General features: G+C 40.9%; 2 protein-coding genes across 2 annotated transcripts; one reads left to right on the top strand and one right to left on the bottom strand.

Moving 5' to 3' along the window:
- Window positions 1-5,912: 5,912 nt before the first annotated feature.
- Window positions 5,913-9,890, bottom strand: sult5a1 (sulfotransferase family 5A, member 1). The gene is made up of 6 exons (XM_030046708.1): window positions 9,601-9,890; window positions 8,759-8,970; window positions 8,549-8,675; window positions 8,326-8,423; window positions 7,049-7,229; window positions 5,913-6,312 (listed from the first exon to the last, which is right to left on the bottom strand). Exons 1-6 carry the CDS (start codon window positions 9,737-9,739, stop codon window positions 6,158-6,160), a joined length of 912 nt encoding a protein of 303 aa, XP_029902568.1. The 5' UTR covers window positions 9,740-9,890; the 3' UTR covers window positions 5,913-6,157.
- Window positions 9,891-13,656: 3,766 nt separating this feature from the next.
- dpep1 (dipeptidase 1) lies at window positions 13,657-23,532 on the top strand. The gene is made up of 10 exons (XM_030048140.1): window positions 13,657-13,745; window positions 14,403-14,529; window positions 15,232-15,365; window positions 16,498-16,671; window positions 17,222-17,291; window positions 17,474-17,650; window positions 18,891-18,975; window positions 19,114-19,189; window positions 19,395-19,530; window positions 22,858-23,532. The coding sequence occupies exons 1-10, from the start codon at window positions 13,657-13,659 to the stop codon at window positions 23,038-23,040; spliced, it is 1,251 nt and encodes a 416-aa protein (XP_029904000.1). The 3' UTR covers window positions 23,041-23,532.
- The last annotated feature ends 1,038 nt before the right edge of the window (window positions 23,533-24,570 follow it).

Raw genomic sequence — 24,570 nt, 5'->3', positions numbered from 1 at the left:
ACACCTTCCTCCACCCATGCACACACACACACACACACACACACACACACACACACACACACACACACACACACACACACACACACACACACACACAATGTATGTCCACATGCCATACATTAACACTTATTCTTACACTGCTACTGATGCTTGTCTAATAATTGCATGCTGCTAATTGTTTATTTGCACATCAGACAGCAGTTTGAATACTGCTTTTATTGTGATTTTAAAAAAAATGCTTCTTGCACAGCAGTACAGTGACAATAAAGTTTCTTTTCTCATCATGAGCTATATTCATGCTGTTTTTTAACAGTGTAAAATTGTTTTGGGCTGGATTTTTCCTTGAAGAGTTTGCAACACATAACACACACTACACACAGTGCATAGCCAACAGAAGTGCAGCCATCCCATAAAGGGTTAGGCAGATTTGACAGAGATAAACATCCAAAGAACTACAGCATCATTTAAAAATCATAGTCAACTGACTATTTAATGTATCTCAACTGAGACATATTTTCTACAACATCACTCTAGACAAAGAGGTTCTTCTATTCTACTTCCTCTTCCTCATGTTGTTGCTAAATATGTCTCTGACACAGTTTACAACCATGTTTCATTTCTTTTAGTCAGAATCATGTTTCCTTATTTAGTCAAGCCAAAGATTCCTATAAACGCATTTTACATCCAGGTTTATGACAAAGTGCTTTACAGAGAAGTGAGAAGCATGTTTCAAGTCTCTTTGAAGTTTCAATAAGGAAAGGAAACTCCTTACTGAGCCTTGGTGTTAGCTGCTCATCTTTGTGATTTGGCAGTGTGTCCGTCAACACAAACCCACCGGTCAGAGCAGTAGCCGTGGTTTCTGGCAGTGACTTCTACTTTAAAGAGCAGGTGAGGAGACAAGAACAGTCCTGCTTCCTCAAATAGAAAGAAAAAAATGTATGTAGCTAGTCTTCAGTCACTGCAGATTTAGAATTAATTTTAGGATGTGATCATATTTGAAACATGATCTAAAGGTCTGCCCACCTGTGCTGTGGCTCTCTTAGCTCCCTAAAACCCTCAGACTATGTTTTTATGGTTTTGCCATCAGGGCCCAAAGGCTGTGGCATTGTGATAAATTCTGCCTGAGGAACTGAAACACGTGCAATATTGTCTTGTTGTGTCAGTCTCCATTACACAAATAGATATTATTTTTAAGTTGTTTTTTTTTTTTTTTTAAGAAATGCTGTATAGATTCAGTTTATATCATGGATTTAGTTGTTTGTTTGTTTGTTTGTTTGTTTGTTGTTGTTGTTGTTGTTTTTGACTCTCTTGAGGGCTGTACTACGAAGGAGGCTCAACATAGCCAGGCTTTGTGTTCACTATCAGGCTCAACAAAACGTAAAGCTCCAGTCAAAGTTAAGTGGTATCACGACGGTGGTTATCATCAAGGTTTGTTAAGTCCGGCTGTCAGCTTTGTGCTCTGTGCGCGTTCACAGAAAAGGGGGCGTTTTGGTGTCATGTGATTCTACTTCTGTGAAAAATGGACCGTTCACGGGCTGCATATTTCACGCAAGAGGAGCAGCTTGTCCTCATGGAAAGCTATGAACATTTTAAAAATAAAATTAACGCTAAGAGCAACACTGTGGCCTTCTCCCTGCTCTCAACGAAGGCGGACGCTTTTTCTCTAGCTCCCTCCTGCCCTTATCTGCCCTGCTCTGCTCTCTGTCTTGTGTTGTCTCTATCGGAGCCTCTCTCTGCATTTCTCTCCGAAAATCCACAACAATGGATCTGATCAGCTGGTCTCTCAATGCAATTGATCAAATTTTCTCTACAAAAAAACTGGGCAAAGGAGAGCCCGCATGCCCCGCCGGAACGTTTGCTGCCGGGTACACCATGGACTCCTGGGAGAAGTGGAGGGTGATGTGCCTGTCGATTCTTTCCGTCGAGGATGTTGAAGACGTCTACATGATTGGATTCATGATAACAGGATTTCTGCTGTTTGGTGCTGGTGGATTCCTGATTTATCGCAAAGTTCAGAGGGTGTTGGCAGCGCTTTTGGCTCTGGAGAAACTGCCAGCCATAGAAGGTTTGGGCCAAGCTAACAACACTCAGACTCATGCGTTGTGCGAATTGATTCGTGAATCAATTCGCAAGCAGGAAGAAATTCCTGGACTTTTACGCCAGATGGGTAACAACTTGGAGAAGTTGGAAGCTCGACACTGAGGAAGTGTGCCATAATTCGAAATTATTCGGAATCACCGAGAGAACCACAGAGACTCAAGGCTGATGGAAATTGCAGAGTCAGCCTGACCAAAACAATCACCTTGTCCACAATTCGGTGCCCCAGCGACCTTGGAAGGCCGCTATCTTCAATTTCTCCTGGATGTTTATGCAGACAGTCACTCTCCCCCACTCCCTCCCCATCACCCTCACCCGGGAACTTCAACTCTGTTCAGGACTCACGAGGCCGTCATCTTATCAGACGGCAGAGACAATGTGTAGACTATGTGGGGAAGATGGTCCTGGACTTACGCATACACATACACAAGGACACATATGCACGCATTCCTTGAAATTCAACGCCTCGTTGGCCCCCCACCCCCTCTCCCTCCCGTTTTCAGTGCAGTTTGTGGGTGTGGAGCGCCGTAGTGGCTGCATACGGCCCTCGTCTGTGCTGGACATCTCCCCCTTCCCAAATCCCTCCCCCCTTCCACATGTGCAATGTCTTGAGTCATGTTGTTTATTATGTGCTTATTGTGCTGGGGTGTGTTTTTTTGCTAATGCCATGTTGTGCTCCCCTAGGAGCACAACATGGCATTAGCCATGTAGTTTAGAAATATGTAACTTCAGTAGTTTTATGGGAGTGTTGCCTAGGAATTGGAGGTAAAGCCTTCCGTGTTACGGAAGGTTACTATATATATAGTAACCTTTTACTTTACTGTTATATAGTAACCTTTTAATTCAAGGTTACTTTATATATAGTAACTTTTTAATTCACTGTTTAAATGTCTCTTCTGGCATTAATTCCTCATATTCCTTATTAGCGCATATCAAATCAGATAATGTGTGATATGCATGTGAAAACAGGATAATTCAAAGAACTGGTAATAGACTTTTTTTCTTGTCTTTGTGTGTGTAATCATCTTGTGAATTTTTATAGTGATATCTGAAAGTAAAATTTTGAACCCCTTTCCCGTGTTTTAAAAACAGTGTTTTTTGGTAATATGTGGTCATAAATAGGTGATTTTCAAAACTTTCCACCAATGGGATTTCTTGGGACTTTTTTCCCCCTCACTCAGGACAAACTGAGGATACAAAATCAGTTGAGTTTGCTTCTCTTGCAATTTGTCCTAGATTGACCCCAATTTTGGCCTAAAATTACTGGACTATTAGCTCATAACCTGGTCGGGACCAGGTTATGAGTTAAGCATAAGTTACCATGGTGATCTAGCCGGGTTAAAAGAGAGCCACCTTCGTGATACAGGAAAGCCTGGCTTTAGACTCAACATACCTCGCTAACCCACTAAACCTGCTTCGTAGTACACTCCTTTGATGTATCCATTAAGTTCCTGGGTTAGATGTTTGCATCAGTATTTTCAATATTAAAATCTAGATTGTCACTGACACCTTGATTTTATTAGCACTGTGCTTCTACAAAAAAACAATAAGCCTTGAGTTATTACCCACCTGTTAGTTATAATGAGTTATCCCAAATTACAATGAAAGTTCAGTGGGATTTGGGATTGTGGCGATAGACCAGAGAACACTGTAATTTTCCTTTAATCCTTTGTGGTTTTTTTAAATCCAGATTGAAAGTCAAGGGCAGTACAAAAAGGGTAGAACTGGTGTTGGGAATTGTAATTCCTGAGGGCTTCAGCTTAATAATTGCGATACCATACCATAAAATACTTTGCTGTAACAATATTATGCTTTTCATGATGAACTTCCAGTATTCATTGTCTTCCATACCAATCTATCACTTTTGCATACTGTAGACAGGATTTGCATCCAATTAGTTTTAGTTTAGATTAGTCATTCTCAACCTCTTGTGTCCTGAATTTTCATGAAAAACATAATTTGAGTTGTACAAACTTTCATTGTGGTAGGATGTAACCCATAATCTACTGTGCATTAATGTCCATGTGAGCCTTCGTGAGACCTTTCCAGACCGTTATCAGAGCTCAGGGCAGCTGTCACAGCGCACTCCCTGCTCTCAATGTGCCATATGTTCACTCTCACACGCACTTGACAGCATTAAATCAGAGCAGTCCAGTGTGTGGAAACTGGAGGGAGAACAACACCTCTGTTTGAGTCTGTGACGTGACAGGACACATAAGGACGACACAGCCCTCCAGAGAGGAAGCCTTATATTAAAGCCTTTGACCCGTCCTTGCCCCTCTGCTCTCTGCTGTGCTGTTTGTATGATTGTCAGTGTCTCTGCATTCACTGTGCATTAGCAACCTCAAGTGCCACTTATTTGCTCATTGTATTATTACCTTTCTACTGAACAACACTGACTTAGACAGTTCACAGCAAATGACACAATCATTCGTTTAAATAGAGATTTATTCATAGATTTATGCAACCACAATGCTGAGTACATAAAGGAAAAAAAAAATGAAGAATGTATTAATACCACAGCACACACAATGCACCTGATGCTAAATTAAAATAAGTACACTATATTACCAAAAGTATTCGCTCACCCATTCAAATGATCAGAATCAGGTGTCCTAATCACTTGGCCTGGCCACAGGTGTATAAAATCAAGCACTCAGGCATGCAGACTGTGAAACAAGACATTTGTGAAAGAATGGGCCGCTCTCAGGAGCTCAGTGAATTCCAGCGTGGAACTGTCATAGGATGCCACCTGTGCAACAAATCCAGTCGTGAAATTTCCTCGCTCCTAAATATTCCACAGTCAACTGTCAGCTCTATTATAACAAAATGGAAGCATTTGGGAACAACAGCAACTCAGCCATGAAGTGGTAGGCCACGTAAAGTGACGGAGAGGGGTCAGCGGATGCTGAAGCGCATAGTGCAAAGAGGTCGCCGACTTTCTGCACAGTCAATTGCTACAGAGCTACAAACTTCATGTGACCTTCAGAGTAGCCCAAGTACAGTACGCAGAGAGCTTCATGGAATGGGTTTCCATGGCCGAGCAGCTGCAGCCAAGCCACACATCACCAAGTGCAATGCAAAGCGTCGGATGCAATGGTGTAAAGCACGCCGCCACTGGCCTCTAGAGCAGTGGAGACGCGTTCTCTGGAGTGATGAATCACGCTTTTCCATCTGGCAATCTGATGGACGAGTCTGGGTTTGGAGGTTGCCAGGAGAACGGTACATTTCAGACTGCATTGTGCCGACTGTGAAATTTGGTGGAGGAGGAATTATGGTGTGGGCTTGTTTTTCAGGAGCTGGGCTTGGCCCCTTAGTTCCAGTGAAAGGAACTTTGAATGCTTCAGGATACCAAAACATTTTGGACAATTCCATGCTCCCAACCTTGTGGGAACAGTTTGGAGCGGGCCCCTTCCTCTTCCAACATGACTGTGCACCAGTGCACAAAGCAAGGTCCATAAAGACATGGATGACAGAGTCTGGTGTGGATGAACTTGACTGGCCTGCACAGAGTCCTGACCTGAACCCGATAGAACACCTTTGGGATGAATTAGAGCGGAGACTGAGAGCCAGGCCTTCTCGACCAACATCAGTGTGTGACCTCACCAATGCGCTTTTGGAAGAATGGTCAAAAATTCCTATAAACACTCTCCTCAACCTTGTGGACAGTCTTCCCAGAAGAGTTGAAGCTGTAATAGCTGCAAAAGGTGGACCGACATCATATTGAACTCAATGGGTTAGGAATGGGATGGCACTTCAGTTCATAGTATGAGTAAAGGCAGGTGAGCGAATACTTTTGGTAATATAGTGTATATTCATAAGAGTACCAAGCAGTGTACATCATATAGTGCAATAAATATTGGACTTTAAGCACTATGTGTCATCCCACACGATAGTCCAATAAAGATTGCACTACATAATAGTTCCGCTTCATTGAAAGTTTCATGTCATTGAAATTTAAGATTTGCATCGGTTGGATACAGACATCTGGTATCAGCTGAACCATCAGATACATGAGCTAACATGAAACCCAACTAGATAACTGGTGATTCTGGTAGTCTTAATTGGGATTCCCCTCCTTGTTGCATATTCTGTTCTCATGCGGCACATCCCACACAAACTTTAAAGAACAGTCCTGCATCCTGGAGCTGAAGACGCTTTCAAAATGTTGATTCTGCTCATCAGTGAAGAGGCTTTTCCAGTTGCCAAGTTCACCTGCAGGAAAGGCAGACAACAGCAGTTGCAGTGCAGGCAGGGTGAAATACATTCAGCTACATTTGGTTTACATGAGACACATGGGACGCTGTGTAGGCGAACAGAAAAATAATGGTTCTTTAAAGGACTGCGTAGCTCCATGAAGAACTACTAAAGAGTTGCTTTATTTAGTGAATGGCTTTTCTAAGAAACATTAGAAAAGGGTAAAAAAAAAAAAAAAAAAAAAAAAAAAAAGGGGGTTTCACATTCAGGTCTTTCTGAATTTAAAACTTTCTGGTTTAAATTAGAAAAACTGTTCCTGCTTCCTCAAATAACTTTTTTTTATGGATAACTGAAGCTTCTTTGGGGAATCAGAAATGGTTGTCTTATAGCACTACTACAAAGAACTACTTTTGGTTCTAGTTGGCACTATTCTTCTTTTAAGAAATGAGAATTAACTGCTCTTTTCATGGAGTTTTTCTCTTCTCTTTGATGCCACTATGGTTCTTCAAAGAACTGGTTTTATGGCTCTTTGAGACACCTCTGAGCTATTTAAAGAAATGATTCTTTACAGAAATGTGGTCTGACAGGTTCTTTGTGGAACAAGAAAAGGTTCTCCTATGGTATCACTCTGAAGAACCATTTTTGGTTTTATTTTTCTGTGTGTAGGACACAGTAAAACAGGACACATGATGTAATTGAGCAGAGGATCAGGGAATAGATCAAAACAGTTGATCAGAGCAGGACAGAGCCTTACCTTTCCTCATGAAACAGCCCTTGCTGTGGTCCATGATCTCTGGAGAGATGAGCGTGCAGTTGACCATGGTGTTGTTTTTCATGCTGCTGAAGCTGCTGTGTTTCAGACAGCTGTTGAGCTCCTCCTCCACCAGGGGGCGCTGCAGGAAAGCACTAATCTTCTCTACTGCACAATGAGGGTCCTGATGGTAAGAAGAGAGCAATGCTAATGTTCGAACCATTTAAAAAGAAAGAGAAAAAAAAAACCTTTAGGGCCACGGGTCGGGTCATGTTGTTTATAATGCAGCAGCAAATCCTCAAAAAGGTCTTTGTTTTATGAGATGTCCCCACAAACAACCATGCTTGTACAATAGTCTGTCCTTCAAGAAATTGGAGGTCGTCAGAATGAATGAATGAATGATATAATTCATTCATGTATTTATGTGTCGTGCTACACCAGTGGCCCATCCAACATGCAATTACATCACACGGATACAAAAATAACATTTAAGTTTCAGCTTCCGGTGTCATGACCACAAACAACAAACTCCTTTCTGTAGATGTACATTAAACATATTTCAATTAATACAAACTCATACTGTGCCTTACATGTTCTCTTACTCAAAATAAAAACAATAATAACAATAAATATAGTAATGATAGAAATATTTTACTGCAAAAACGGTGTGAATAAAGTGAAATATCGGCAGCAGGTAGTATAAAGTGATGTAAAGTAGTGATGGACACTCAGATTGGGATCACAGTTTTATTTAGAGAGCCGTTTGGTCTGCAGAATAATACAAAACACAGATTTATAATTGCTTTATAATGCTGGGATTTAGCTTGAGATGTAACTTTGAGAAGTTGGGGTGTGTCAAAATTTGGAGCTTCTGCTACTAAATCAAAGAGAGCTTGTTCATTTCTCAATTACTGTAACACTCTTCTCCTACTCCTCAATTTTTATTTTACATCACAGCATGTAATTGTACTTGTGATGTCCTCTGTTATGTTTTGTGAAGCTATTTTTTTAACCCTGGCGGCGAGCAAAATTTAAAGATGAATTGAGTGAGAGATTGATTGACCTCTGTAGTCTCTTTGAGTCAAGAAGTGAGCAATTAAATTTTCACACTATGAACTTCTGCCTTTTCTGACAACACTGCGTAGGGGTGTTAGAGCTTTAAATGGACATGACTCAGACAAGGTTCATATATATATATATGTGTGTGTGTGTGTGTGTGTGTGTGTGTGTGCTTGTATATGATCATATGAGCATGAAAGCATGAACGCATCTTCTCTTACCAGTGACATCTCTTCATAAGTGATGTGGAGCAGATTGCTCATGGTCTCTGTCTGCCTGGTCCAGCCTTTCACGTGGTCAAACCATGAGCCATAGTACGCTGCAACAAATAACCATCACATATTTTATCTGCACCACAAAAATGTAAAGATTTTATTGACTGCAGAGCTAAAGTCACTTTTAGGTTAAAAAAAAAAAAATTCTGCCATGATTTCATCAACTCACATCTTCCGTCCAGGAACTGATTTAGAAAATCCTGAAATGAGCCAGGGTCCGGGAAGAACTTGGCCATCTTGCAGAAGTGATAATAGGACACCACTACATCTTTAGGATTTCTGCTCACGTAGATTACCTGTTAGGAGACCCAGAACAATACCGTCAAAATCTGTTTCATGCACGTGTGTCTGAAACAGATGAGCAAACAGGTGATCTGACTTTAGCTTTGGAGCCCTGGAGGGCAGGTTCCAGCAGGTGCTGAGGCAGGTGTGTGGTGATGACTCGAGGGTTCAGTGGATATTTCTCCAGCACCATGGCACAATAGTGCTGCTCCAGCCAGGGGGCCCGGGTCCAATTTGGGACAGTTTGGCAAACGTGAGGGTCCCCTCTGTTGCATATGAGGGTCACGATCTCCTGCATCCATGTGGTCCCTGTTGATCAACCAGCCCACTTTGTCATTTAATAAAAATCTGAACAGCTGTAGAAGTTTAAGACAAAATGAAACAACATATGATTTAAAAGTTAACGTTGGGTGCACGTCTATGTTTTAGGCTACATCTACTGGAGAGTATGACAATGTATAATATGGACTTCCTGGTGTATGTTTTTGATATGTACAGCTGTTTATACTTTGAAATATATAATAATGTGTTGTTCCCATGCTGGACTATGCACAGCCGAGAAAAAATTCGAAAAAATCTTCAAATGACAGCGAAAGAATAAAAATGTTGAAATGTCATCTACCGCTCAGAGGGATTGACATCTGGTTACAGGCTTTGTAGGAGTTCATCAGTGAAGCCAACACACAATGCCTAAGACAGTTAACCAGAGTATGTGAAGAAAAGCGCTCTTTAGAAACCGGATTACAAGATCAAAAAGAAAAAAAAAAAGAAGAAAAAAATCAAAGGCACACTTTATTAATGTGGCTGACGCAAGGTAAGATCACTGAGGACGGCCTGTAAGCTGTAACATGTTCTATTAATCTTTCCACTCTACCACATAAGAGAGTTGCTGCATGATGAGTCACTGCAGTGCAGATGATGTGTGTGTTATCCTCTTACCTGACTTGGGGTAGGAGACAATGAGGATGTCTGTGTCCTGAAATGGGAATCTCAGAGCCGACTGCAAGGAGTCCTGGGTATGCAGGTGCCCAGGAAAAGTAATACCATGAAATGTCTCTGTGACATCCAACCTGGCCATATCACACCCCGATACCTCTCTGCGTTTCCTCTTGTTTGCTTGCCTGTCTGCGTCTCTCTGTCTGCTCTACTGGTCCCTCTCTGTCTTTTTGTTTCCCCTTTTGCCTGCACATCTGTTTTTTCTTTTCATCTGAGGGATCTGCTGAGAGCCAGGTGAGCATATCACCTCAAAGAGGAGATCAAGTGTGGGTAACTTATGTCTTATGTGTGGGTGGATCCACCACGTTCTTCCAGTAGTGACGTTTATGTCTACAGCTGATGCTAGAAAAAACATGTATGAGAGCACGTATGAGAGCACTGAGGAAGCAGTAGGTGGTTGAGCAACAGACACCCGCATGCACAGCAATCTGTCTGTGGTTGGAAAATGTGATGGCCAGGGTTAAAAAAAAAACAAAACAAAACAAAAAAAAACAGGTCTTACAAGCAAAATATCAAACGAACACCTAATGAATTAAGGAATCTGAGATTGCCACCAAGTCTCTTGAATTTGAATTTCCTTAAAATGTCTGCAGAATGTTTTGGTTTGTTCTCTATCATTGATGAATGCTCCAGTGCCTGTTTACAGACAGAAGTGTTTCACCTTAATCACTCTGTTTTAAATGCTTAACAACAATGTATGAGGGCGCTGAATGTGAAATGTGAATTTAAAAAAAAAAAAAACACTATCCACATATCCATAACTGAAAAAAAAAAAACATTTTTTCATATTCTTACAAGCATCCCCACCTGACCTCTTGACAATGGTTTTATGCCAGCTACTACATGTCTTGAAAGTAGACTAAAATTAAAGTAGACTAAAAGTAGACTAAAATTAAAGCTATTAACATTCTCTTTTTAATGTGTGAATTATGAAACGCCTCATAGCCTACAGACTTTTATTACAAAAACAAGAGCAACATGAAAATTTACTCTGACTATTAAAAATTACAAAATTTCTCCTCACCTAAATGTGTTGTGTGTCTTTCACAAAACAGCCAAATAGAAATGGGCATGACATTACACCAACACTCTGATATCAACATGATGAAACAGCGCCCTCTAGTTTGGCACTGTGACAACCAACCCTGTCCCCCCTACAATCAACCACCATGTGCCATGAGATAGCACAGTGTTATGCTGGTCGTGAATTTACAAAGATTTGGAAAGATGTGAGCCAATTATGAATTAATGTGATGTGATATGCACCAGACACTGGAATAATACTTGTGTTTAAACCTGGGAAGCACCGCTCAGAGTTCACATCAGGCTCCCTCTCTGATTGAAAATGGGCTCCCTGACCCTCAGGTACAAGGTGCTTTTAACCCAAAATGGGTTAAAAGCAGCCTATAAAAGCAGGTGGGACTCCTTGGCCAATCAATCACATCTAGGTTATCTGAGAGCATGGCAGCCATCCCCCCGTATCAAATTCCTGGCCAATACCACATGGACGGCCTTCCCTGATGCAAGATGCAGCTGGCTCTCTAGAGCTTCTATCATCCTCTGCAGGATCCGCCTGAAACTAAAACAGAGCAGTTGCAAAGGGTTTGTTGTGTTCCACATGGAATAAAGTCCATTTGAGACCAACAGTCATTTTTTTCCCATTTGGCAGAAAATGAGCTCCTGGCTTAACCTGAAAGGAGTCCAAGAGAAAGAGGTGTCATCCAGTTATTGTGGTGAGTGTGAGCAAGGCCATGTTGTGTTGTTTTATCTGCAATGGGGTGGATTTTTACTATCTACTCTGTCCTTCAACCCTTTCTCATACATGTTCTGCTTCTCACTCTTTTACCCTCCGTCAGGAAATATTTTAGTTATCCAGTAATGTGAGGGGTAAACTATGATTAGATACGATTCATACCGAGACAGTGGACATTAACTGTTCCATGACTGGAAATGAGCCAGGAATAGTCGTAAAAGCTCATTTTTTTTCTGTTGCCCCTGACTGGATGTTAAAAGGCATCCTTAAATATAAAACTGAATATAACACATAGACAAAGACATATGCAGTGATAGAAAAGAACACAAGCAAACCATATATAACACAACATACAGGAAAACATATAGAGGTTGGGTATATGCTAGAGGAAGTAAGCAAAGCAGTAGTAGAACAAATTAAGGAAGCAAGAAAAAAAATCTGCTAAGTAGAACATAGGCCACATAGCACAGTAAAGTGCAAACAATGAACAGCAGTCAAAAGTAAGTAGGCAGTTAAACAGAGTAAACCACAAGCAAAGCAAAGCAAAGCAAAACTGCAGATTATGTGCAAGATGTTTGTCGTCCAGTCATTTCTGTAATCTGGAACAGATTTGCCCTTTAGTTTGAAAAATCGGAGGCGTTCTAAGCATTGTTTTTGTGGTGATAGACTGAGAATGATCAAGCCACAGCGCTCAACTGATGTGAATGAGAAGGAAGCAAGATGTGGGGAAATACATGCAGCTCCGGCTGAGACATTCCCCTTAATTAAGAGTGGGGAATCAATAATGCGAGTCCATGTCATGCAGTGTGCCCGTGTGAGAGAAAAGTTTGTGCCGCTGAGGATGAGATCAGCAGCATCTGTTTCCATTCCCCTGCACTCACATGGGAAAACAAGCCACTTTTCACTTCTGGATAGGAGACAGTTGGACTGAACGTTAGAAATGTTGTTGAGAAAACATTAAGTATTTTGTTTTTGAAGGCACTCTAGCTCTACTTCAGCAATCCTGACAGAAGTGGACCGTGTTCGTGGACAGCCATCCCATGGTTGACAACTGACTCATCTAGTCAATGATAGTTAACACCTAGATTCACTCAGTTGTGACGGTGAGTATCAAATACTGTGAAACAAGGCATCAGTCGCTTCATAAGCTTAATCAGCTGTTTCATCTGTTTTACTCGGTGAAAGAGCTGTCATTTCCAGAAAGCTGTAATTGTTATCACCGAACGGGGAAAGCAGCCTTGGAGATAAAAGAATGTAGTTTTGACAGGAACGGTGAGTCACTGGTTCCATGATAAACACTTGTCAGATATTTACACCACACAAGGACGCCTGTCATTCTGTATCTTATAGTTGAGTTGGCTAAAGGCAAAAACATTGATGCACATTTGATGCAAAATTAAGTTTTCTGTTTTATTTAGCATTTATCTTCTCATCCTTATTTATAATGAATGAGGGGAATATCTTGAATTTTCAATATTAAGATAATCTTTGTCTGTGCCCACAAATCAGCACTCACCTTGTGTTAGTATGAGCACAAATAAAGAGAGGAGGGCTTACATTAATGTGTGTTTTGTTGTTGTTGTTGTTGTTGTTGTTGTTTTTGCATCACCTTGAAAATTGGTTACAACATGCATGTTGACTGGATGATGATCCTCCAGGATCTTCTCTGAGGTGCAACCAACAGGCCCAGCATCTGCATGTGAAATGAAGCACTTGTTTATGCCTAGTGGAAGGAAACAGTTAAAAAAAAAAAAAGTGAAATAGTAAATTCTGTTTTCTTGTCTAATCAGCTCATGCAGTTCAGTAAACCAACCATAAGGTGCATTATACATTAACCACCATGTGTTGTGTAACAACCATAGCAAGAATCCATAAGCTACTGTACCACTACTACTTGGATTTATGACTGTCAAAGCTATAAAGAGAGTGCTAAGACAGAGGAGGAGCAAATAGAGGGTCGAGGCTCTGAGGAGCAACCAAGCTCAGACACTGGGATAAGATTGAACGAGAGGGAAAGGAATCCGCACAGAGACAAAGAGAAAACTTTGAAACTGGCAGCTGACAGTTCAGTCAGAGAGATCATTAAGAGCTTGGATGCACTAACAAAAACAGCAGCTGATAGAATTTGATGACAGTCTTATTGGGTGGTGTGCTAAAGGAGAGAAAGAAAGTATCTAACACGCTGTGAGAGTGTTTGAAAAATGCTGTCCAAATTTAGCACATGTGTGTATGGGGTGTTATGGGTCATGTCCTGTGTTTTCACACTCATCGCAGCTCAGGACACACTTATAGACAGAGCTGTGAGGCTGATGTCTGAGACCCCTCTCATCGATGGGTAAGTGAAACTCCCTGAATGACTTCAAGAGGCAAATCATGCATTTCTCTAACTAATTTAACACAGTTAACACCAGAGTCTATATATCTATCTATATATGGATATATAGATTTTCTTTACTGTGCACTGGTGAATTTTTTTTTCCTCTCTGGTTATGCAACCCATCAACACCACATAGCCTCAATGCCAGTAGAAATCCTCTGAAATTGCCATCATTTTACATGCATCAGTTTCATGTTGGCATATAATTATGTCTTCATTATAAAATTTGGGCCATGTGACAAAGAGAGTGACTATCCAGGTACTGGTCGATATGTGGAATCAAATGCAGTGATGATTTTATAGCATTTAGACACATTGGCCACCATATATTCTACTCTGTTTAGCAAGTGCTCACTACTGCCTCCAATGGCCAAAAGGCTGCACTGCACCGTTTTGTTCTATCTCAGCAGTCAGTGTCCTTGGTTCATCTTTTCTCCCAACAGTAAACATTTACTTTCTGTAATAAAAAGCTCATCCCTCTGGTGCAATTCCTGACTTGATGCAATTCCCATTTCCTCTTTATAATGTCAGATTACAAAGGTTTATGATGAGCCTATTGAGAAAATGATCACCAATTTGCATTATCTGTGTATCTTTTACCCTCTGATCTTCCAGCCATAATGATCTGCCTTGGCAACTGAGGAAGCAGTTCAACAACCAGCTCAAGAATGTGGATCTGTACAAAATCAACAATACTCACACCAGCATCCCCAAAATCCAAAAGGGGCGGCTGGGAGCGCAGGTACATAAAAGTCATGTAATTTATAGGGTGGGATATGGCCTACCAAAATAAAGGCTTTGCTCAGAGAGGATGCTGCTGTTTCTGCCATGATGTTAGCCTGCATGTAGAGGGCAAGCAGTTCTTTATCTTCATAACTGCTGCATAAAACACGCCTCTGATGGCATTTCACAATCTTCCATGAATGCTAATCTTCCATGAAATCAGCTGATCAGATAATTTACAACTATCATCATTTCATATGATATTTTAACCAACTGGTTCATGTGTTGCCAGTAAAGGCACTCCCATCCACACTCTGTAAGAAACTGCTTTGATCAGAATAGAGTCTAAAATAGAAAGAACATCATACCATGTATGTGTGGATAATCTGCCTAACTTGTAAAGAGTGTGTTTGTACATCGCAGCTCAAACATGTGAAGAACTGAACAATTAATCAAAATAGTATCAAAATCAATATTCAATCAATATTAATCTAACCAATATTAGGATGCAAAAATCACCATTCTCATTAAAATTGTGAATCATATTGAATTTACAGTATTTGTCAAAATAATCACAATGTGATTTTTTTTTTCAACTTATCATTCAGCCTTTATATGCATTTGTGTGAATGTGAAGGATATAGCCATGTATGAGGACAGCAAATTTTTCCTCTGTCATTCTGGGTGAGTTTCTCCAAATTTGCCTTCATTCCTCTTTTAGTTCTGGTCCGCCTATGTTCCGTGTGACACACAGTATAAAGATGCAGTCAGACAGACTCTGGAGCAGATCGACGTCATCCACAGGATGTGTCAAAAATACCCAGAGGTCTTCATGTTTGCCACCAGCAGCCAAGGTGAAATGTTTGGTTAAGCTATGTTTGATTCTCTCACACTGACAGGGCCAGCAGTTCCAGCATAATTTGAGTTTTGTTGCATAGTTTTTACATTTTCAGTCACTTTACAGTGATAGCTCTGCATATATTTTACATGCATGTGCCACTTTGCACATTTTCTTTGCCAAAACAAAACCACAGTCACCCAATATCTCTGTTAGGACCGTGAAACAATTACATTTTATGTTTAGACCCGCCCTCGGTCAGTCACAGCCCAGTCAAGCATCATTCACACCAAGCATTAAATAATTAAATAATTATTTTAAAGGTGCACTACGCAAAACTGCTGAGGGTTGACTGAGATGTGGACCATTTAGACTCAACGGACATAAATGAAGAATATAGCGTTATGTAATTATTCCACATCTAAAATGGCAGCCAGGCTCATGAGGGCTTAGCAGATTTTTGATATAATTAGGGGCCTGGCCATGTAAAGCCTTGAATTGTCAAAATCACTGTGAAGATGAACAGGAAGCCAATCCACAGTGGCCAGAATTTAACTGATGAATTAATGATCTTGTTTTCTTGAAGGGCTTTGAAATTATGAAAGTGTGTATGTATGTCATTTCATTTTATACCACTGAACTTGTATTTTTTTTATAACAGAGTTTATGCATTTATGGTACTTCTGCGTCCAATCCCCTGCATTATGTCACTTAACCAAACATGACGGCAAGGTGAAAGACACAAACTGCAGCACAGTCATATTTCTGTTTCTGTTTGTGCTTGTTGTAGCTTATGGTCTTGGTCTTATTGTTGTGAAACTTTAATCCAACTTGCCTTGGTTCTGGACCAACCATGCAAATCTGTGCAGATATTTTTTGAGATATCTTGCTCACAGATACACAGGCAGACATGACATGACATAATTAGCTACATAACCTCCATCACTTCCTTGGCAGGAGTAACAGGTAACAGCAAATATTTTCCAGCATTATAGAAGCAAGGGAAATCAATGTACAGTAAGGGAAAGCAGTGATGGAATTAAAAAAAAAAAAAAAAAAAAATCTCCAGTCAGAGTTGAACTGTTTAAAAATGTGCTGTCACCTCTTCACTTTTCATACCTGGACTTGGATGGACACATCACCTTCCTCTCTCATCTTTCTGCACCACATAGACATCATGGAGGCCTTCAACCAGAACAAGACAGCTAGTCTGATTGGGGTGGAGGGGGGTCACTCCATTGATAGCAGTCTGGGCACCCTGCGCACCATGTACCATCTAGGGGTCCGCTACCTCACCCTCACACACTCCTGCAACACACCCTGGTAGGAGGAAGCATGGCCACACTCACACACACACCACATATACACATATGCTCAAACACTTTGGTAACACTTGTTGTTTGATACAATAATGGCTCTCTATTACACTATCCTTTAGACGCACCATATCAGTTTCTCTCTCAAATGGTCTGTGTGGAAATACGATGCTACAGAAAGGCTGTTAGAACAGCCCAGGCCTGTCTGTGTGGCATGCTGCCCGCAGATCCATGGTTAGAGTTGTGATGCGGAGAGTCCGGGGATTCCTTCTGGCCTGTCTGCCAGCTGCGTGATTATTATCATGTTCACAGGAAGAAATGGTCTGCTCCAGCGATCACTGATTACTACACCCTGATGACTAATCGGCATGGTACAGCAGATTTTTAACAGCTAATGTTGGCATTTTAAAGTTACCAGGGAATAAAATGAAAAAAAAAGAAAGAAAAGGAAGCTAAGGGTATTTGCAGACCAGAAATGTGATGGCTCTGATGCTCTAGCGGCTAGATCTAAGAAACAAAATCTGTAGCTCATGTTGAAAAGCGGTTTGTCCTTTCAGGGCAGATAACTGGCGTGTTGACAGCGGATCAGATCCATCTGAGCATGACGGCCTGTCTCCCTTTGGCAAGGTCAGTCAATAAGCAGGGGCGGGAAAATTATTTTTAAACTGTGGCAAATCACAGATTACTGATTGAAACTCTAAACATTGTTAATAGACTGTATTGCTGTTGTGCACTAACACAGCTTGACTGATAGATTATGATTATTGTAGTGTTTGAAAATGATTATAACTATTGCTCGCTCACAACAGCAACTGATTGTGGAAATGAACCGTCTTGGGATGCTGATTGACCTGGCCCATGTCCCTGTGAAAGTGATGAACCAAGTGCTGGACATGTCCCAAGCCCCGGTCATCTTCAGCCACTCCTCTGCCTACACAGTGTGCAACCACAAGAGGAACGTGCCCGATGACATCCTCATGAGGGTGGTGAGTGAGGACGGTGCAGGGCAGAGAGGAAGGGCGATGAACAAGTAGTATGTGTTTTTGGTGGGTGAGCGCTTTGCTCTTCAGTGTGTCGTCCTGTGAGCTACTGAGCCTTATTCTGTTCATTACACACAACAAAGTGCTTTCAATCCTGCTGCCTCCACCAGTGTGCCACACAGTGACGAAGGCTGCAAATGGGTAAAATGGAAAAGTAGGACTTCACTGCAGTGACCCTCTATTTTGAATACGTCTAATGATTATTGCAAAAGGGACGTTGGTCCCAATGACAAAGAGAAAGCGGACAGAAGATGCCCTGCTGTGACAAGACTGCAATAAAATGATCAGTCACACATTGTGCTGTTGCTTAGTGAGCTTGGAAAACACATTCAAGCTGTAGAGTACACTGTCTTACATAACAGTAATAAATTGCCTTTATTGCATAAAATTAGCCTTTTAGCCCCTTAAACGCAGATTTTTTCCCTTAAAGTAGCTATAAAGTAAAATAATGATGATAATGACGACGACAACGACGACAACAATAACAACAACAACAACAACAACAACAATAATAATAATAATAATAATAATAATCTGTATCTGCTGGTTGCGACACTTCATTACATCATACTACATTAGACTTACATGGACTGAAATATTGAAACTCCAGATGTTGCTGTTTTATAGCAGTAAAATATCTAGATGTCATTACATTTCCCTGTAATTCTGCCGCACATATTTCTATCTTTGGAAACCTTGGGATCTCTTTGGGTTTGAACCAAGCTCAGCTGTGCAGAAAACTCACATGTGAGTTTAAGAGCAGCTGTGCCTGCTGCACCTGTGTGAGTTTAAGACATTAAAAAAACATGAAGGATGGAAAGTTGTAAAACAACCGTTAGGGAGGCATAAAAGCAGGTCGAATGCAATAAAAGAGCAAACAATGTGTCATTGTGGCACTCTGTAAATTTTCAACTCTGGACAGATATAAAAGTAAATCAGTAAAAGCAGGGTAATCCACATCTGATTGATAAGCGCTCTAAGGGCAGTTTCATGTACTTGCATCACTGTGAGTTTGAGCACATTTCTTGTCACATGTCATTCCCTGTCTCTGAATGGCACTTCCAGTGACCGTTTAATGTTCCCTCTCTAACAAAGCAGAAGCTACACATGGCCATGGATCAGAGCTCCCAGGTCACATGGAGTTCACCTGTCAATGCGTATCCTGTCTCTGTCTCTGTCTCTCCAGAAAGAGAAGCAAGGCATCGTCATGGTCAACTTCTACAATGACTATGTCACCTGCAGCAAGACTGCTAATCTCTCCAACGTTGCTGGTAAATTGCTGTCACTTTGACCTCTGACCTTCAACGACTGACCGCTGTAAACCAGATAAAACATTAATATACTGACAACCTTACTGTCATTGTCTCTAAAACCTTTGCGTCCCTCCATATTCATTACTCTCCCTCTAGATCACTTTGACCATATCAAGAAGGTGGCTGGACACACCATCATTGGTTTTGGTGGAGATTATGACGGAGTGACAAGGTCAGTACAAAATAACAAGCTGGGGGTGAAATTACACTAATACACTTGGGTTGCAAATTAATTTTGTACATTTTAGCAGACAATAACAACAATGGTCATCTAAAACTGCTACATGGGGGTATGTTTTTGTCCTGGGTGTGAACACTTGCACACACTTACAAACACACTCTTGTTTGGCCCGACATTTCCTGTGTGGTCCTGTCAGAGTGCCGCAGGGTCTGGAGGATGTGTCCAAGGTGCCTGACCTGGTGGCTGAACTGCTGAGGAGAGGCTGGACTGATGAGGAGGTCAAAGCAGCTCTGGGAGACAACTTGCTCCGGGTCCTCAAAGAGGTGGAGAAAGTGAGGAACAGACACACACACACCCACACCCACACCCACCCAAACACACACACACACACACATACACATACACACACACACACGTTCATGCATGCACATACAGGCACATCCATACCCCTTGTTTCCCGGTCTGCCTTCTAGAGAGTCAAATCTATTTAAAATTCAATCTGAGCACATCTTAACACCAAAAACAAAACAAAACAAAACAAAACAAAACAAAACAAAACAAAACAAAACAAAACAAAACAAAACAAAACAAAACAAAACAAAACAAAAACACACACACTGGGTGCCTGGGGGTCCAGAATATGAAAGTTTGAGAAGCCCAGTGTCAACAACTAATATTGAGTTTGACGTGAAGTTGACTCTCATACAAACAGGGAAAACGAAAGAAACATGTGTCCAGGCTCACTGCGGCCAAAACAGCAAAGCAATATTGAGAAAGACTTGCTCCCTGATGAAAAGACACAAACCAAAACAACTTTGCTTTTACTTTGACATCTGTGCACTTTTAGATGTGAAGCAACTGAAAGTCATGCACTCACAGGATCACCGTTAGTTTATGGGTTAGGGCTAGAGAAAGTGTCTGTTTGCTAAAGTGACATAAATCTAAAATGCAGCTAAAACTGACCACATGCACAGGTGTTACGTTCTCTTATCACTTGTCTGTTCCTCTACTCGTTTCACTGACATTTTAAATTGCAATGCTTTCACTTTTGTCTACGCAAGATAAAAGTTCATTTGATAACCATTTACTGGTAATTTAGGTGAACAGAGAGGCAGTGTTTATCGTGGTTTTCATGTTTGTTTTATGCAAAATTGAACTGAAACTTCCAACAGGACGCCCTGCTTCCTTTTTGCCTCCCACTGCATGTCCTGTAGCTGCTAGCCTCACAAGCCTTCAGATGCTATAAAAATGCAAATGCAAATGCAAAATGTGTTGGAGCCCAGTTTATTGTGCTTTTTCTACCAGTATTCAAACGTTTTCAGCCTAGGCTATTAGTCTTTTCCATACATTTATTTCAAATCTAAAGCTACGTTTTACAGATGAACCTTTCCAGAACGCGGGTGGAGATGAAGAGCGGTGCTTCACATCAGTGACAGGGTGTATCCCCACTGAGCTCATTCAGTGGGCGGTGAAAGAATTTCATGGTGGATTTTTGCTCTGCCCACAGAGGAATGTTGTAAGAGAATACTTCAGCTGAAGTTCAAACATTCATCAACAGTGGAAATAAAAGGCGTTCACAATGACAGACAACAGTATTTTTCCTCAATGTGGTTGCTGTGGGAACCCCTGCAAGAAGCAGCAGGCCCATACACATTCACACCTGGGAGCCGCCCAGTACAGCAAGTATCTTGAGCTAACTGTGAGCTAACTCAGTCTTTATCAGAGGCTTAAGCATCAGCAGGGTATGCCATGTTTTGCAAGATGTAAAACTACTGTTGCTTCTAAGAAAAAAAAAAAAAAAAAAAAGCAAGTGCTTCATCACTGTTGAGCAAATAATCCTGAGACAATACCAACCTGTTAATAACAATAGCAACTCCAGTTATTTCAGTTTCACTAGTGATGACACAACTTGATCCCTCACTCTGTAACTCAGTGCTCTGATTGTAATGGAGCCTTAACCTGTATTTTCATCAAACTGAAAGCACATAATTCTAATTCTAATGTCGCCTGTATGTTTAACGACTCGAAACACATAACATCTCTGTTTACTTGTTGATGTTTAAGCAATGTTTATATGTATATATATACATATATATATATATCTATATATATCTATATATCTATATCTATATCTATCTATATATCTATATCTATATCTATCTATCTATCTATCTATCTATATATATATACAATACTCACAAAAAGTTAGGGATATTTGGCTTTTGGGTGAAATTTATGGAAAATATAAAAAATTCACGCTACAGTGATATTATATCATGAAAGTAGGGCATTTAAGTAGAAGCATACACTGGTGATTTCCTCATCTCAAACAATTTCTTGAAACAAAAGCCAACAACAGTGGTGGATATACCACAACAAAAAATGTCAGTGTCAATAACTTGTCATGTGCCCTTGAGCATCAATTACAGCTTGACAACGACGTCTCATGCTGTTCACAAGTCGACTTATTGTCTGCTGAAGCATGGCATCCCACTCTTCTTGAAGGGCGGCCCTCAGGACATTGAGCTTCTGGGGTACAGAGCTCCGAGCCTCTACACAGCGACTCAGCTGATCCCATAGGTTTTCTATGGGATTCAGGTCTGAGAAAGTGCAGGCCACTCCATTTGAGGTACCCCAGTCTCCAGCAGCCGTTCCCTAATGATACGACCTCGATGAGCTGGAGCATCAAACACCTGATGTGAATTTTGCCGTTAAACTCCTTGTTAGAGAACAGCAACTTGTGCAAAAAGTACTGAAACACTGAACAGTTGGACATGTGCATTCAAAAGTTTACAGAAGGTCACATTAAGTTTACCTGTAAAGGTTATAATGCATTTTAGGTTCATCCTGAAATTTCACCCGAAAGCCGAATATCCCTAACTTTTTGTGAGTAGTGTGTATATATATATATATATATATATATATATATGTTGCTGTTCTCTAACAAGGAGTTCAACGGCAAAATTCACATCAGGCGTTTGATGCTCCAGCTCATCGAGGTCGTATCATTAGGGAACGGCTGCTGGAGACTGGGGTACCTCAAATGGAGTGGCCTGCACTTTCTCAGACCTGAATCCCATAGAAAACCTATGGGATCAGCTGAGTCGCCGTGTAGAGGCTCGGAGCTCTGTACCCCAGAACCTCAATGTCCTGAGGGCCGCCCTTCAAGAAGAGTGGGATGCCATGCCTCAGCTCGACTTGTGAACAGCATGAGACATCGTTGTCAAGCTGTAATTGATGCTCAAAGGCACATGACAAGTTATTGACACTGACATTTTTTGTTGTGGTATATCCACCACTGTTGTTGGCTTTTGTTTCAAGAAATTGTTTGAGATGAGGAAATCACCAGTGTATGCTTCTACTTAAATGCCCTACTTTCATGATATAATATCACTGTAGCGTGAATTTTTTATATTTTCCATTAATTTCACCCAAAAGCCAAATATCCCTAACTTTTTGTGAGTAGTGTATATAAAAGAGGGTGCTGAATGGGATTTCTGCTTTTTGCTGTGGTATTGAATCAGGTATGCACGCACTGGTCTCTCTGATATCGTGATGCAGGTCGTGTGAATTAGGAAAATCCCTTTCCTAACGGAGGCAGATCTCTGGGAACAGGTAAAAGAGCCAGGTACCAGACAGTACTCTCTTGTGTCTCTCAGGTCCGTGACAACCAAAGCAGGACTCCTCCAGATGATGTGCCTATTCCCTATGATGAAGTGGAGAACTCCTGCAGGACCAGCTATGGTTACCCCGAGTCCAGCAGCGCTGCAGCCGTCCAGCCTCTCTGCTCGCTGGCCCTTCTGCTCACTCTGGCTCTGCACAGTCTGATCACGGCCTGGTAGACTGCATATGTCACCTCCCTCTATCTGTGCACAAAATACATATACATCGATTTAAGATTGCTGGGATTGTTATTTTTCTTCTTTGTATTTCTTTTTCTTTCTTTTTGTCTCACTGTATCTGGATCTCTAAAACTGTAACAGTGACAGCCACCAGACTGACAACATAGCTCCCAAATCTCACCTACTACACAGGCAACAGAAATGACATCAACTGGCCAGATGGTGGCGCTATATTAAACAATTTCACATTTTGGCCGAACATGCTGTAACATCATGCACATCTCTCACATCAGCACATTCATCGCATTGAGCTGGATCTCATGGTGCAGGCCATACCCACATAGCACCAATGATTTTTGCTTTTGCTCAGGGTAGTTGTTGTGCAATTACTGTATGATGACCCAATTTGTTGTGCATAATCTCTGGCCTCTCAAAACAAGAAAAAGGTTGCCAAAGGATTTTTCATATTTCTAACCTTTTTGCTGCAATGTGTTTTTGAAGTTTATGCAAAATGCTATCTCTCAGAAAACAAGCCATAACTCATCAACTGTTTGTCTAACCAGAAGGAAACTCAAACCATGTATGTTTATAACAATATCAGATCATATTTCACTCGTACGGTCCCAGACACGTCTAAAAGCAACCATTCTTTCGATTGTGTCCCAAGTTGTTCACTCAGCACAAAGGAAACCACAGAAACAAGAGAAAATACAAAAGAGCCTATAAGATCCATGGCAATGCCCAAACCTTGGACTCACCGATTTACTGCACTGTCACCTTCTAATTTTCACAGCTACACCAATAATATAACCATTAAATTGTACCTTCAGATCTGAAATAATAACTCTCCTCCAACTCTTATGGCTCTGCTTCCAAGACACAAGACAGGAACGCATCACTACATCAATTAAACATGCACAACAACTATGAGAGAGATCATCAGAGATCTTTGTTTCATATATTTTTACACGAAAACCTGGAGTGAGATCCCATACTACATTAGATCAATAACCTCTATTACACCTTTCAAACAGGCCTGTAAACATTATCTGATGGAGGCACACACCTGTAGCCATTGATTTCAGCTGACAAACACACACAAACACATTTTTTTGATTTCATATTGTGATGCAACTTTGTCTTCTAACTTGCAGCAAAGCATTTTTTAACTGAGTCAGGCCAGTTTTAATTGAAATGCTACTTTTAATTAATTTCCTGTATAAAAAATGAAATGAAATGAATAGTGTGATAAAAGTTTGCCTCACTGCAACCGATTATCAATTAAGAAGCCTGTCACTCTACTTTTTTCAGATTATTCAAAATCGTCTAAATCTCCTAAAATCTTCTTTCAAATGCTACCAGACTGAACACAGAGACTCTGTAGATGCTAGATATCACATGTTCAGAAATGTCAAACGGCAACGCCTCAGTGATACTGAACATCTTAGAGTAACATTTACTGTAAACATATCTTCTATGTTGCTAAATATTTGATCAAACATCACCAAATTATTTGACAATACACTTGAA

The sequence above is a fragment of the Myripristis murdjan genome, chromosome 3 (genome assembly GCF_902150065.1).
Source record: "Myripristis murdjan chromosome 3, fMyrMur1.1, whole genome shotgun sequence".
NCBI classification, from domain to species: domain Eukaryota; kingdom Metazoa; phylum Chordata; class Actinopteri; order Holocentriformes; family Holocentridae; genus Myripristis; species Myripristis murdjan.
The sequence above is the reverse complement of the archived record's forward strand: the minus strand, read 5'-3'. Positions and strand labels throughout refer to the sequence as shown.